General features: G+C 48.6%; 1 protein-coding gene and 1 pseudogene across 1 annotated transcript; one reads left to right on the top strand and one right to left on the bottom strand.

Moving 5' to 3' along the window:
• Window positions 1-4,082: 4,082 nt before the first annotated feature.
• Window positions 4,083-5,187, bottom strand: LOC103293419 (polyadenylate-binding protein 2-like; annotated as a pseudogene).
• Window positions 5,188-10,932: 5,745 nt separating this feature from the next.
• Window positions 10,933-14,618, top strand: GDF5 (growth differentiation factor 5). Its single transcript, XM_008149686.3, has 2 exons — window positions 10,933-11,557; window positions 13,675-14,618. The coding sequence occupies exons 1-2, from the start codon at window positions 10,933-10,935 to the stop codon at window positions 14,547-14,549; spliced, it is 1,500 nt and encodes a 499-aa protein (XP_008147908.1). The 3' UTR covers window positions 14,550-14,618.
• The last annotated feature ends 1,688 nt before the right edge of the window (window positions 14,619-16,306 follow it).

Genomic DNA, 16,306 nt, shown 5'->3' with positions numbered 1-16,306 from the left:
CACTCAGTACAATACCCTCTAGGTCCATCCATATTGTTGCAGATGTCAATATCTCATTCTTTTTTTTTTATGGCTGAATTATATTCCATTGCATAAATATATCACTTTTTTATCCATTCATCTATTGATGGACTTAGGTTACTGCCATATCTTGGCTACTGAAAATAATACTGCAATGAACATATGGATGCATATATCTTTTTAATTTAGTGTTTTGTGTTTATTCAGATGAATATCCAGAAGTGGAATTTCTGGGTCCTTCTTTGTTTCTTGTTATAGCTTTTGTTTTAAAGTGTATTTTGTCTGGTAAAGTATTGCTACCCCAGCTTTTAATTTATTTGTTTGTTTCCATTTTAATGAAATATCTTTTGCCATCCCTTTACTTTCAAGTCTCTGTGTGTGTGTGTGTGTGTGTGTGTGTGTGTGTGTGTGTGTGTGTGTCTTGATCTGAAATGAGTCTCTTGTAGACAACATATATAAGGGTCTGTTTCTTATCCATTCAGCCACCCTATGTATTTTTTCTTTTCTTAATCCTCACCCGAGTATATTTTTTCCATTGGTTTTTAGAGAAAGTGGAAGGGAGGGAGAGAAGGTGAGGGGGTGAGAGAGAGAGAGAAACATCGATGTGAGAGACACACATCGATTGATTGCTTCCCGCACGTGCCCCAACTGAGTCAGGGAAACCTGCTACCCAGGTACCTGCCCTTGACTGGGAATTGAACCTGTGACCCTTCAGTCTGCAGGCTAATGCTCTAACCACTGAGCTAAACTCGCCAGGGTCATCCTATGTCTTTTGATTGGAACATTTAATTCATTTGCATTTAATGTAATTGTTGATAACTATTTATTGTCATTTTATTATTCATATTTTAAACTTTTTTTCTTCTTAAAGACCCTTTAATATTCCTTATAATATTGATTTGGTGGTGATGAACTCCTTTAGCTTTTTATTGTCTGAGAAGTTCTTTATCTGTTTCTATGAGTCTAAATGATAGCTTTGCTTGGTAGAATAATCTTGGTAGGTCCTTGGTTTTCATCACTTTGAGTATTTTGTGCCAATCCCTTCTGTCCTGCAGACTTTCTGTTGAGAAATCAGCTGACAGTCTTGTGGGAGCTCCCATGTCATAACTGTCTTTCTATTGCTGCTTTTAAGATTCTCACTTTGTCTTTAGTCTTTGGCATGTTAATTATGATGTGCCTTGGTGTGAGCCTCTTTGGGTTCATGTTGTTTGGGATTCTCTATACTTCCTGGACTTGTGTGTCTTTTTCCTTCACTTGGTTAGGAAAGTTTTCAGTCATTATTTCTTCTAATAGATTCTCAATTCCTTGTGTTCTCTTTTCTCCTTTTGGTACCCCTATGATGTGAATGTTGTTATGCTTTTTAAAAAATTTTTTATTTCAGAGAGGAAGGGAGAGAGAGAGATAGAAACATCAATGATGAGAGAGAATCACTGATCAGCTGCCTCCTGCATGCACCCCTACTGGGGATCGAGAGCCCGCAACCGAGGCATGTGCCCTGATCGGGAATCAAACCAGTGACCTCTTGGTTCCTGGGTTGATGCTCAACCGCTGAGCCACACCGGCCGGGCTTTCTGGTGTATTCTTCAATCAGTTATCGTATTCTTCATTTCTGATTGATTTTTTTAATGGTTTCTATGTCCTTTTTTATGCTCTTGAAATTCTCACTAAATTTCTTGGGCATCCTTGTAATTATTGTTTTGAACACTGTATCTGGTAGTTTGCTTGCCTTCATTTCATTTAGTTCTTTTTCTTGAGATTTCTCCTGTTCTTTCATTTGGGATATGTTAGTTGTTGTTGTTGTTGTTGTTGTTGTTGTCTTCCCATGTGAGATGCCTCTCTGTATTTACTTCTGTGTATTGGATATATCTGCTATGTCTCCCAGGCTTGTCAGGGTGGTCTTATGTAGTAAGTGTCCTGTAGGCACAGCTTCCCTGATCACCCAGGCTGAGTGTTCCAGGTGAACCCCCATGTGGGTCTGTGTGCACTCTCCTGTTGTAGTTGAGCCTTGATTGTTGTTGCCACATCAAATGTGCCAGGCCAATTGGCTATGAGAATCTGAATGACTATAGTGGAGGAGCTGCTGTGCAGTAGCCAATCCCACAGAGCAGGACTTGCTTCAGCAGGCCTCTGGTGCCCGCTGAGTCTGCCCCTTGAGTGTATCACTCATGGAGATGATTGGATGGTGCTCTGGCGTGATCTGAAGCTGGCTACTGGGTGTGCTGGCTCTGGGGCCTCCTAGGGATACAGGCCAAGGTCAGCTGCCACCTTTGCTCTGCCCTGGGGCCACCCGACATGAGTTACAAAGAGATCTACAGATAGCTATTACTTGTGCTGGGTTTGGAGTGCCTGCGAGAGGCCAAGTTGCAAACTGAGTTGGGCTGCCAGTAGTACAGGCTTGGGGCCACTAGCCAGAGGCACATGGCATGCCAAGGCCAGATGCTACTTGTTTGGGGCTTGTGAACCTTTGAGAGAATTTAGGAAAATCTGCAGCATGAGCCAAGACAGGCCGTTTGTACAGGAAAGCCACTGGAGCCAGGCCAGTGTGGCTCAGTAGTTGCGCGTCAACCCAAATACCAAGAGGTCACCAGTTCGGTTCCCAGTCAGGGCACATGCTCAGGTTTCTAGCTCGATCCCCAGTAGAGGGTGTGCAAGAGGCAGCCAATCCATGTTTCTATCTCTTTCTCCCTCTCCCTGCCTTTCTCATAAAAATCAATGGGGGGGGGGGGGGGGGGGGGAGGGGTCAAGTGGGGAAAAAGGAGACATATGTAAAACTTTAGACAATAAATAAATTAAAAAATATATATATATATTTACATTCAAAAAGCCAAACAGTTTTTATTTTCAAAAACAACTTTATTCATGACACATATTTAAAAAAAACTCCCACCCCTTGGAAATGAGCTAGAAAAATAAAAGCCACCTCCCCCCTTTCTGTGCCCACTTCTGTGCCCATTCCCTCCAAATAAAAAAGGGGAGGGGGAAGCAAAGGAAATAAAACACAAAACTGAAAAACAAAAAAAGTCCCCACACCCCCCCCCCCAAAAACAAGGTAGTGCATTTCCCCAGTGGGGAGGGGAATTTACACTAGAGCAGAATCATATATTCGGCTACAGAAACCTCAAAACAGAAAAAGAAACACAAAAGGAAACAAAATATATCACCAGGCAATCTGAAGGAACAGGGAGCCAGAAAAGGGGTGGCGTGGGTGGTTGACCTGGCAGGACAGGAGCAGGCAGGAGGGTACTGTGAAAGTGAGGAAGAGATGGAGGGAAGGTGACAAGCAGAACAGTTTGGTGTCTTTCCTGAGCCCTGGGTTTAAAAAAAAAATCCCTCCTTCCATCCATGCCCACCTACCCTTGAGCAGCCCCCAAAGGGGTGAAGTGGGACAAGGAAACAGTGGGAGCAGCTTGCACAGTTGAGTCGAGTGCATGGTGAATCCCCAGAGTGAATAAGCAGCCCCCTGACCCACTCCCTGGGCCTTCCCCTACCCCCCAAAGCAGGTCCCTCCTCAGCAGTTAGTTGTAGGATTCTCCCTGCTTCCACAATATATCTTTTTGTGGGTTTTTTTTTTTCCCCATCAAGGTCATCTTCTGTTGTTGTTTTTTTTATTTTTTTATTCCCCCCGCTTTCTTTCCTCTTTTTTTCCTTTCTCTCTACCTAATACAAACGTGTTTTTTTTTTAATTTTTTTTAAATTGATTTCAGAGAGGAAGGAAGAGGGAGAGAGAGAGAGAGAGAGAGAGAGAGAGAGAGAGAGAGAGAGACATCAATGATGAGAGAGAATCATTGATTGTCTGCCTCCTGCACGCTCCCCTACTGGGGATCAAGCCCGAAACCTGGGCATGTGCCCTTGACTGGAATCGAACCCGGGACCCTTCAATCTGCAGGCCATTGCTGTATCCACCGAGCCAAACTGGCCAGGGCCACACTTTTTCTTAAGTAAGGGGAATACCATGAAGTCGCTCTAGCCCTGCACCTGTAGACAAGACCCGTGCTGTTAAAACCACTGTAGAATAGAGATGGGGAAGAGATGGGAAACTGTTGTAGTTGGTGGCATGGAGGTCATGGGAATGCCCGGTCTGTTGTGCTGATACCTGGTCTGTTGGTTCGTTTTGGGATCACCTTGATGTGTCTTCCTCTAAAGAGGGACTCATCTAAGGCCAGGGAAGTCCTCACTGACTCTGTCTGAGAACTCTATATATGCAAACCCTCTGGGATGGCCACTAAATTTGTCACGGAGCGTGGTAACATGGTTGACTGAACCACAGCCATGAGAATGTGCGTCCAGCTCTTCTGCTGTTGCACCGTAGTCCACATTGCCAACAGATGGAACGGGCGTCAGCCTCCATCTTCTCCTCCATAGACGTGATCACTGCACCAGCATTGCCTGGAGGTGGACTCGTATTCATCTGCTTCTCTACCTCGTTCTGTATTTTAGATTCTCAGCTTCTTCCTCCATCTCCCTGACTCGAGCTTTAATCACTTCCAGCTCCGGGTCTTCAATGGCACGGTCCCCCAGGTCCCCCTGACCAGTCCCGGCTCCTCCTCCTCCTCCTGGCGGGGGGGGGGGGGGGGGGGGGGGGGAAGGGGGACCGGGGGAGGACTCCCGAGCCAGGCCCAGGGCCTGGGGCGCCTGGTGGGGCACGGCCCGACTGGCTCCTCTTCAGGCTCAGGCTCAGGCTCCAGCAGCAGCTCCTCAGGCTCCTGTTCCTCAGGCTCCAGGCCATTCCATAGTCGCCTGTTGCATCCCCCCCGCCGGGTTGTCCCTAACCCTAACCCACAGCCAGGCACAAGATGACATCGCCGCCCTGCACCTGCAGGCCCTGCTGCCTCTGCCAATAAATATTTTTTTTAAAAAGCAACTGGAAGCAGCTTGGGAGGTTCTGGGCACTCTTCTTTTTTAAAAGAAAACACATAACCTTTTTTTTTTTTTTTTTTAATTTGAGAGAAAGAGGAAAACATCGATCAGCTGCCTCCCATATGTGCCCCAACAAGGGATGGAACTTGCAACTTGGGTATGTATATGCCCTGACAGGGAATTGAACCTACCACCTTTTGGTGTACAAAAGATGCTCCAACCAACTGAGCCACAGTGGCCAGGGTGGAAAAAATATTTTAAATAAAGAATAAAAGTGAACAATATATAGCTACTTTGTTCACACCCCATACCCTCAAGAGACAGAAACACACATACACCCACACATAATTTTCAGATTGGTTTTCTGTGACTAGTGAGATGTGTTGACCAGGACAAAAGGCCCACGCTTGGACAAGGTGCAGTTTCCAAGAAGCTCAGCTGGGGGAGCCATTGAGAGCTTACTGGAGGAGAACTGTGGCAATTCCTGGGGAATGGAAACACCACAAACCAGAAGGATGGCTGGGGGAGGACTGGTTTCTCTGGATCAGGACAGCCCAGGCCCCTCCGATTAGAAGAAAAACAGATAGAGGGTCAGGGATTCCAGGCCTTCCTTCCAGCCGATCCCTAACATGTAGGGTGATAGCAAGAAAGGTCAGTTCTTCCTTGATGTGGGAAGAGCATTGATTCAGAGTCAGGGGTCTGGGCTTAGTTTTACTTCCATCCTTTATAGCTATAAACAAACAAACAAACAAACAAACAATTCAAACTTTTGATAATCACATAACTTCTCTGAGACTCAATTTCCTCATTTGTGAAACAGGAACAATATTAACAACTGAATCTTTAAAAAAAATCTATAATTTATCAAGCACCTACTATCTGCTGAAAGAAAGAGAAAAAAAAAGGAAGAAAGGCACTTGACATATATAAATACATTTAGCTCTTATAACAAGTCTGTGAAGAAGATATTTTTATCCTCATTTTATAGGTAAAGAAGCAGGTTCAGGAAGTGTTGTGTTTTTTTTTACGTAAACAATAGCCAACATTTATGTAGTGTTTACTATGCATGGAGCCACTGTTCTAAGAACTTGACTCACAACAACTTAATTCACAACAACTTTATGAAGTAGGTATATTATTATTATCCTCATCCTATATAATAAAAGGCTAATATGCAAATTGTCCCTTTTGGAGTTCAACCGATCGGGAGTTCGACAGCTTGCTATGGTGTGCACTGACCACCAGGGGGCAGTGCTGAATGAAGGAAGGCCTCGGCCGGCAGCTGCTGGAAGGAAAGCCCCAATCGGCCCTGATCGCCCGCCAGGCCTAGGGACCCTACCCGTGCATGAATTTCATGCACTGGGCCTCTAGTTTTATACATAAGGAAACTGAGGCACAGAAAGATTAAATAACTAGCCTGAAATTACATGGCTGGTGAATTGGGGAGCCGGGATTTGAAGGCAGATAGCCCAACTCTTAAACATGATGTTACAGATCAGAGAGCTCTCCTATTTAGAACCCTTCATTGTGTTTCCCACTGCACTGAAAACAAAATCCAACTTCCTCCTCTGGTGTGTGAGGCCATACTTGACGTGGTTCCGGCATGATCTGACCCTATCTACCACTCTCCCCTCACTCTGCTTCAGATGTTCCCTCAGATATGCCAAGCACATTCCTGCCTCAGGGCCTTTGCATTTGCTGTTTCCTCCACCTGGAATGATTACCCCCCAGACCCTTGCATGGCTCATTCCCTCACTACATCCACCTCTCTGCTCAAATGTCATCTATCAAAGAGACATTCCTATCTAAAATAGACATCCCTTTGACACGGCTTAATTTTTCTTCACAGTACTCAGAATTCTCTGAAACTATGCATTTGTTTTCTTCGTTATCTGTCTCTTTCACAAAATGTGAGCATAGACTTGGTGGTCTTGTCCACTGTTAGATATCCAGTGGTCAGGCCCAGGACCTACCATACGTTAGGCACCTAATATATAGTTGCTGGATAATTAAGTGCGCAAATGAATGAATACCCAAGGTCACCCAATTGGTTCGTGGCAGAGCCAGGACACAGACTGAGTTGTCTGATCCCAGAGGCTATGCTCTTAGTCACTGTGCTGTGCTGGGCCGATTCCAAGAGATCTCGGGAGGTTCTGACAGCATAATGAATGTAAAACCACTTCGAAAATTGCTACTAGCAAATTTTTGAAAACAATGGATTATTATTATTATATTATTATTATTCATTTTACTGTTTGCTCATCTGTGAAATGGGGATAATAATATTCTTGCCTACCGGCCTTAAGAGAATGTTTTGTGGAGTGCCAATGAGATAATGGATGGGTAAACATGTACAAGAGTTAAAGGCTCTACATGGTAGAAGGGACTGTAAAGAATATTTCCATGCCAGTGGCTTCCCAAGGCTCCCATCCTCTACCTCAAGTTTGACATTAATATTGCTGACAGGAGAGGGGGAGGTAAGGGGACATGGGGGACTGAGGGACTCTACGTCCCAGTAATTAAACATGTTAGGACTGAAGCGCTGCCAGCGGCAGCATCTGGTTGCAATTACCAGAGGGGACCGAAGTGATTAGTCACCTTTATAGTGAGAGCCAGGCTGGTCTCCTGGGCTCCTCCCTGGAGAGGGCCTTCTAAGTAAGCTCCGAGTCCCCTTTCCCTGCTCCCACCCCACTCTGGGGTCCCCGGGTCTTCAAACAATAGCCCCTGATCAGAATCATCCATGTCCCAAAGTTCCAGCTCATTGGATGAGACCTTGACTGAAAGCCAAGAATACCGTAATTGCCCCACTACCCTTTTACTTCTTGTGTTTCTAGAGGCCAGGTTGGGATTCCTTGGTAAAAAATGTGTCAAGGCAGGAATTAGGCTCAAAAAGTAATTTAACCTTTCTGAACTTCAATTTCTTTATCTGCAAAATGTGGGACTAACAATACCTTCATCATAAGGTGAAAATGCTGTGGGACACCAGGGCCTAAGTCTAGTTTACTGGAGTGCTCAGTAAATAGTAGCTGTTATTAATGTTTTCCAGGTGCTAGGCTAATCACTTTTTATGATTCATTTCATTGAATCCCCATAAAAACCCTGTGAGTAGGTACTGTCATGATCCCTGTTCAGCGTTTCAGAGACGTTTAGAGGTTTCCAAAGATCGCACAATGCACTAAACCACACAGCAGAAGTGGAATTCACAACCAGGTCTGCTTGCTCCCGAGTCCTTGCTCTTTATCAAACCAGGCGCATGGGACATATTGATGTTTGATTCATTCATCCCTTCATTTATTCACTCACTCGACCTTACAAAGTTCCTAGTAAGTGGCAAGACAGAATCCCTCTTTTAAGGAACTCAGAGTCCAGCAGGGAAGGCATGGTGTGTCTACAAATAACTACATATTAAAGCAGAAAATGATGGCTTTCATATATAAGGCCAGTTAGAGATTTATTCATCCATACAACACATACTGAGAATATGCTATGTGCTGGGCCCTGTGCCCAGCGCTGGGAATAATTGAAAGATAAATATACTACAGTCTAGTCATAATCTAATGAGGGAGACAGATATGTAAATAAATTATTACAGTTATGAGGAATTAAGTTATGATTTAAAAAAAAATATGGCCCTAGCTGGCTTGGCTCAGTGGATAGAGTGTCGGCCTACGGACTGAAGGGTCCTGGGTTCGACTCCGGTCAAGGGCACATGCCCCGGGTTGCGGTAGGGGGTGTGCAGGAGGCAGCCGATCAATGATTCTCCCTCATCATTGATGTTTCTATCTCTCTCTCCCTCTCCCTTCCTCTCTGAAATCAATAAAAATGTATTTAAAATATGAAAAGAGTACAGAGTGGAAGAAATGAACTGTGTTTGAGACAAAGGGCAGGGGCAGAACTGGATATCTTTGAGCTACCAAAGTGGAAAGGAGCACAGAAAATGTGTGAAGGCAAATCTGCAGTGTGTGTTTTCTGGCAGACGAGGGAAGGCTTCTTGTAGGAGAGGGCGCATGAGATGGCACTTTTCATTGGGTATGTTTTAGAGGGAGGGAGGGTTGGAACAGAGATATCCTCAAGGCATGGAAGCCAGTCATAAGGGAATTATAGTAGGACAGGCCGTGAGGAGGATGAAGACAGTGAAGCAGTGGAAATGGAGAGGAGGGAGGAATGCCAGAGATGACTGCTTAAGTGGGGACAAGTCAAAAGGGAAGCCAAGTGTTGGGAATCTGGGAAACAGGAGGGAGAGTCTTCCTCAAAGCTTCCCCGAAGAGTGTGCCTGGTGTGCACTGGTCCTTTGAGATGGGGTGGTGGAGCTCTGCTGGGTTTCTCACCTAGAAGCACCAAATGAAGCTTGAAATGGCCAAGTTCTACTGCTGCGCTCTGAAGATCAGCAAGGACCCAGGAGCATCACAACGAAAGGGCTGGTCAGGCACCTGCATATCCCAGCTGTGAGTTTCATCTTTCGTCCATCAGACACTGCGCCGCTTCCACTGTGTGTCAGCTTGTGCTGGAAAACCAGTCTGGTGACCTTGGAGTGTGAACAGATCTCTGTTAGGCAGGCTCCAAGAATCTCAGATTAAGAAGGAAGCTTGCCTGACTACTGCTTCTACCCCTGATATACCTCTTACATTGTGACAAGTGTTGTAGCGAAATGTACAAGAAGAGGTCATTGGCTTTGTCTGGGGATCAGGGAAGGCTTCCGAGAGGAGGTGAATTTTCAGGATGAATTTCTCAGGAGGAGGAGGACGTCCTCCAGTGGTGGAAGTTAAAGGAGGGTATTCCGGCTGGACTTCAGACTTCTTCCAGAGCTACCAGAAACCCATCATGTGGGAAGTCATTTTTCCCAGCCTCCTGCAGGGGCCGCTGCTGCCCCAGGCTGGGTCTGCCGCCTCTGGACTCAACCAGTCCTTTCCAACAAAACTCTGAGTCCGTCTTTCCTGGGGTGGTAGTGAGGTACACCCTGGACATACCTCTATCCAAGCAGTGGGCTCCCGAGTGGCAGTGCCCCTCCAATGCCTGAAGAGATCATCTGAATTCAGTCAATGGCGTTTGGGGGAGGGGTGTGGTGGGTACTGATATTTTTCTGTCTCTAGGTCACCACAAGTTTATTAAAATAAAAGAAACTGTGGGTAAATGCTGCCATCTGTGCTGCCCCCCCCAACAACAAATCAGGCCCCAGACTAGACGCAGGAGTTGAAACTGCTTTAAAAACACCCCAAGGACTTAGCTGAAAACCCACACTCCCCATGTTTGGGAGCTTAAGATCCTTGAGCTCGTTCCTCAGCATCGCTCCTCAGGAGGGTGGGGTGGGCTGCCCGGTACGGTGGAGGTGAAGACCCCTGAGTCTGTTCCATGGACTGAGGGGCCCCCTAAGCCTAGAGTCACGCTTCGGGGCTCTGTGCCAAGAGCCCCCGTGAGCCATGGCCTCGAAAGGGCAGCGGTGATTTTTTTCACATAAATATATCGCACTTAAATGAGTTTAGACAGCATGACATCAGAGAGTAATTAAATTGGTTTGGGTTGAAATTCCGTTTCCAATTCCTGAGTTCAGGTTTGTAAAAGATTTTTTCTGAGCACCTGCAGGCGTGTGTGTGTGTGTGTGTGTGTGTGTGTGTGTGTGTGAAGTATTTTCACTGGAAAGGATTCAAAACTTAAAAAAAAAAAAAAAAAAACTGGAGCACACAGGCAGCATTACGCCATTCTTCCTTCTTGGAAAAATCCCTCAGCCTTATACAAGCCTCCTTCAAGCCCTCAGTCAGTTGTGCAGGAGAAAGGGGGCGGTCGGCTTTCTCCTTTCAAGAACGAGTTATTTTCAGCTGCTGACTGGAGACGGTGCACGTCTGGATACGAGAGCATTTCCACTATGGGACTGGATACAAACACACACCCGGCAGACTTAAAGAGTCTCAGACTGAGGAGAAAGCCTTTCCTTCTGCTGCTACTGCTGCTGCCGCTGCTTTTGAGGGTCCACTCCTTTCATGGTGTTTCCTGCCAAACCAGAGGCACCTTCGCTGCTGCCGCCGTTCTCTTTGGTGTCATTCAGCGGCTGGCCAGAGGATGAGACTCTCCAAACCCCTCACTTTTTTGCTTTGGCACCTGGCTTGGCTGGACCTGGAATTTATCTGCACTGTTGTGGGGGCCCCTGACTTGGGCCAGAGACCCCAGGGGACCAGGCCAGGATTGGCCAAAGCAGAAGCCAAAGAGAGGCCCCCTCTGGCCCGGAATATATTCAGGCCAGGGGGTCACAGCTATGGTGGGGGAGCCACCAATGCCAGGGCAAAGGGGGGCACCGGGCAGGCAGGAGGCCTGACACAGCCCAAGAAGGATGAACCCAAAAAGCCGGCCCCCAGATCGGGTGGCCCCGAACCCAAGCCAGGACACCCTTCCCAGGCAAGGCAGGCTGCAACGCGGACTGTGACCCCAAAAGGACAGCTTCCTGGGGGTAAGGTATCCCCAAAGGCAGGAGCTGTCCCCAGCCCCTTCCTGCTGAAGAAGGCCAGGGAGCCTGGGGCCCCTCGAGAGCCCAAGGAGCCGTTCCGCCCGCCCCCCATCACGCCCCACGAGTACATGCTCTCGCTGTACAGGACGCTGTCCGATGCTGACAGAAAGGGAAGCAACAGCAGCGTGAAGTTGGAGGCTGGCCTGGCCAACACCATCACCAGCTTTATTGACAAAGGGCAAGGTGAGGGGGCGGGGTGGCAGGGGCACGGCTCAGAGGGAGGGGCACCTGCATGCATGGAGGGGCCTTTCAGAGCCCTGGCACTGCCCTGGTGGGAGACGGAGTGTGCACCTGGCCTGGGCTGGTCTCTGGGACTATCTCACACATACCAGGTTCTGGGTTGCTGGCATGTCAGAGTTGGAGGCACCTGGGAATCACCAAGACCAGTTCCTGCAAGGTGCAGAGGGGATGACTGAAGTCCAGAGAGGAGACAAGACCTGCCAGTTGGTGGCAGAGTTGGGGACCAGACTCTAAGACTCTTGATCACCAGGCCATGCTCTGTTCCTATGTGGATTGGCCAAACTTTGTAGGCTCTAGGGGTTTGTAGGTTTTCTCAGAAGGCAGAGAAATTAATCTCTAGCCACGCATGGTTCTGCAACTTTGCCCTCAGATTAGAGGGCAGAGGAGGCAGGATAGGTGAAGACAGTAACTGAGGCATCTTGGAGTCATGGAATGACATTCAGCTATACGGGGTTTGGGAGTGGACAACAGACCTAGGGTTTAACAATGTGACCTTGGGAAAGCTCCTTCTCCCTTCCGGGTCAGTTTCCCCGTCTGTATAACTATATGGAGGCTGGACTGGGTGATTTCTGAGAGCCCTTCAAATATGACACTTATGTCCTGTCCTAAACAGATAATTTTTATCATTAACGCAGGAGAATAACTGCTCTCCTCATTTCTCCCTCTGCCCACCTGGCATTACTGTCTTGGCTTTTCCTCTCAACTTGCTGTGTGATCTCAGCAAGTCTCTTCCCCTCTCAGGGCCTCAGTTTCTCCCTAAGTGTGATTGCAGCTCATACGCTCTGGTTCTGAGTCTTAGGACTTTGGCTGGCAGGGTGGGGGAGGGGTCAGCGAGTGGGAGAGGCTCCTCATTAGAGCTGGCCTGTGGGGGAATGACAGAGGGCGGGGGAGCCACAGAGGCAGCAGGTCTGGCTGAGGTGGGGGAGGTGACCTGGCTGCCTGCCCAGTCAGGGAAAGCTGTGACCCCTTGGGGGCTCATAAAGTAAGTCATTGTGCCCCCCAGCACTAAGGGAGCTCAGAGAGGGGGAGATGGGGAGTTTAAAGGCCTAATTAGTCACCTTCTAGAGCAATATATGAATGCTTCCCAATGGCAAATTGGTATTTAGGAAAGAGGGCATGCTGATTCGGACATACTACTGAGTTTCTTATACATACACACAGCCTTATATTTGTACATACATGCTGAATCACATATATGTATTTAGGTGTGCACACACCTTCTTACACATATGTATACATGGAATCTTCTTACATACACACACACATATGCCCTTTACGTTTTGACACAAGCCAAATCATACATACGCCTGACATGTCACTTTTTTACTCACATATGAACCCAGTCATACACACAAACTTTCACACACACACACACACACACACACACACTCATACACCCAACAGGGTGAGACGCATACACAACAAAATCATTAGACTGGGAAGCAGGGCAATTGGATTGTAGACCACTTTTGTTATTAACTCACTGTGTGACTATAGTCAAGTCACTCCCCCTCTCTGTGCCACATCTGTAAAAAGAGAACACGAAGATCTTCTTTAAGGTGTAGTGGAAGCAGCTTCAGATTGAGTATAAAAAGTTCTAGGCTAGTGTTTCAACTATGCTTTTTCCTAGCTGGTGACTCTGAGCAAGACCTAACTTCTCTGAGCCTCAGGTTCCCCCGCCGGGAAAACAGGCTTAATTACAATGCCGCCAAACCTATTTCACCAGTGAGATATCATATTAGATAACAGATAGGAGAGAGGTAGGTAGAAGGCAATCCTGAAGCTGGTGGATTTCTGATATGAACGGTGATTGACACAAATACCCAGAACCACTCAAATCACCCCAGCCACATCTACAGATAAACAACCCTTGGTAGGCTGTGTAGGACGCTCCTTATTCTGAAAAAGGCTCTCCGTGGTTGGGTCTTGGCCTCTCTCAGAGTGGGGAAGAGGTTAAAGAAAGCTCTCTAGAGGGGAGAGGGCTTGGCCCTCCCCTGAGGCGGAGGTGACTGGCTTTCTTGATGAGGTTGCAGGGAATGACTTCTGGGTGTTCTCTCTAGATGACCGAGGTCCTGTGGTCAGGAAGCAGAGGTACGTGTTTGACATCAGTGCCCTGGAGAAGGATGGGCTGCTAGGGGCCGAGCTGCGGATAATGCGGAAGAAGCCCTCAGACACAGCCAAGCCAGTGGCCCCCAGTAGCGGGCGGGCTGCCCAGCTGAAGCTGTCCAGCTGCCCCAGCGGCCGGCAGCCGGCAGCCTTGCTGGATGTGCGCTCAGTGCCAGGCCTGGACGGATCTGGCTGGGAGGTGTTCGACATCTGGAAGCTCTTCCGAAATTTTAAGAACTCAGCCCAGCTGTGCCTGGAGCTGGAGGCCTGGGAACGGGGCCGGGCTGTGGACCTCCGTGGCCTGGGCTTTGACCGGGCTGCCCGTCAGGTTCACGAGAAGGCCCTGTTCCTGGTGTTTGGCCGCACCAAGAAACGGGATCTGTTCTTCAATGAGATTAAGGCCCGCTCCGGCCAGGATGATAAGACTGTGTATGAGTACCTGTTCAGCCAGCGGCGAAAGCGGAGGGCTCCCCTGGCCACACGCCAGGGCAAGCGGCCCAGCAAGAACCCCAAGGCCCGCTGCAGTCGGAAGGCGCTGCATGTCAATTTCAAGGACATGGGCTGGGATGACTGGATCATCGCACCCCTTGAGTATGAGGCCTTCCACTGTGAGGGGCTATGTGAGTTCCCCTTGCGCTCCCACCTGGAGCCCACGAACCATGCCGTCATCCAGACCCTGATGAACTCTATGGACCCCGAGTCCACGCCACCTACCTGCTGTGTGCCCACGCGGCTGAGTCCCATCAGCATCCTCTTCATCGACTCCGCCAACAACGTGGTCTACAAGCAGTATGAGGACATGGTGGTGGAGTCTTGTGGTTGCAGGTAGCAGCACTGGCCCTCTGTCTTCCTTGGTGGCACAGCCCCAAGATGCTGGTCACAAGAGCCCCTCCTCGCACTTGTGGGATCACAGAGCAGTCAGGAAGCTGCAGCCAGGAGCATCTCTACAGCCAGCCCGGAAAGGGGATTCCAACAGCCTTGCTCACCCTCAGAGTGGGACTTGGGCTACAGGCCCCTTTCTACCCACAGGTCCCTCTGTCTGGGATTTCTGCTCTTCTGCTGCTCTGACTGGCAGGGACATGCCCAGGGAGACAGATTCTGAATGGGACAGAGACCCAGCAGACCTGGTTTTCCAATGAGACTCAACCCACGAACCTCTCCTTTCCTGGGCCTCCTTGGACTCTGGACACCCCAGGGAGTGCTCCCCTTGGGACAGCCACGGGTGCTGCATCCTCCTGGAATCACATGGTGCCTGGTGACTTTCTGCCCCTGATGTAGATGCGATGCTGATTGGGCAGGGGTGGGAAAGAGGGGGAGAGGGCTTGGGCAGGGGTGAGGAATGTGGGGCTGTTAGACTGTTAGATTAAAATGTACGTTGATGAGATAAAAAGCAAAGCTGTGCCTAAAACTGTGGAAAACTTCTTATTTACTCCAGGGGACCCAATGACCCCTCAAAGGATGACTGGCCCAGGGAGGGGAGATGGGTTGCCTCATGTATAAACCTGGTGTCCAGGGCCCAGTCCTTGCTTCCAGTCCTGGAAACGGAAGCAGAATGGGGCAGAGAGTACAGGCTGAGCGGGGCCAGTGCTACCTCTAACCCCATTCCTGTTCCTTCCAAAGGCCCGTCGGTCTGGAGCTCGATCTGCTCTGCTGTGGCCTGCCAACAGCGTTAGTTAGGTTTTCTTTCCGGCACTTCTTAGTCAAACTTATTGTCTCTTAAATGGATCCCTAAATGTGAGGGAAATTCCCTAAATGTGAGGAAAATTGGGGATTTCATTTCCTCTAAAATCACTAGTATCAGCTGCCTGCTCCCCCCTCCCTCCCCCCACATACTCACAGAATGAACTGACCACCATTTAAAGGGGCCTCTGTTTTTCTCTGGGGAACCCGGGCTGCCAGAGATGTCTCCTCTCCTATTGAGACATCTCCTTTTTGCCACTGATCACTGTTCCTCACGTGATCTTGTCTATGGCCCTGCTACCCTCCTGCTTGGCACCTTCAGGACACCTCACTGCTCACCTGTCACCTCCGACCTCTTCACCCCATCTCCAGAAACAGAGCTAGAGCCCCTCCCCTTAACATTATACATGATATAAATGCATAATTACATATGAGATAAATAACCTCCCCACTAATCTCAGACAGTCCAGTGCCAGACACATCCTGACAATGTTTCCTACTTGGGGCTTTGCCCAGACTAAAAGCCCACTTCCCTTTCTCTACTAGGATCTTTGGGGAGGGGCATGAGACCTGAACTCTTGGGAGGGGCGCACAGCGCTCTGGTAGGGCAACTTGGGCACCCAAGTCCTCGTTCTAAGGGCTCAGGACCAGAATCTGCCTGGCTGAAGAGAGGGAGAACCAGGCCTCTGTTTCCCACCCAAGGGGCCTCAACTTTTTCCCTGCTTCTCTCCAGCTGAGTCTTTGATTCCCAGGGCTCCTGGCCAAAGCTGTTTCAACAGTGGGGATTCCTGCCCAGCTATGGGCAGATCTTGTGTCCCTTCTCTCCAGACCTGAAACCTGGGTTGTTAGGACCTAAAGCAAGCGCCCTGTGCAGGGGGCAGCCTGAGCTTGGAGCCTCGCCCTCCC

The sequence above is a fragment of the Eptesicus fuscus genome, chromosome 12 (assembly GCF_027574615.1).
Source record: "Eptesicus fuscus isolate TK198812 chromosome 12, DD_ASM_mEF_20220401, whole genome shotgun sequence".
NCBI classification, from domain to species: domain Eukaryota; kingdom Metazoa; phylum Chordata; class Mammalia; order Chiroptera; family Vespertilionidae; genus Eptesicus; species Eptesicus fuscus.
This window is presented reverse-complemented; position numbering and strand designations above follow the sequence as displayed.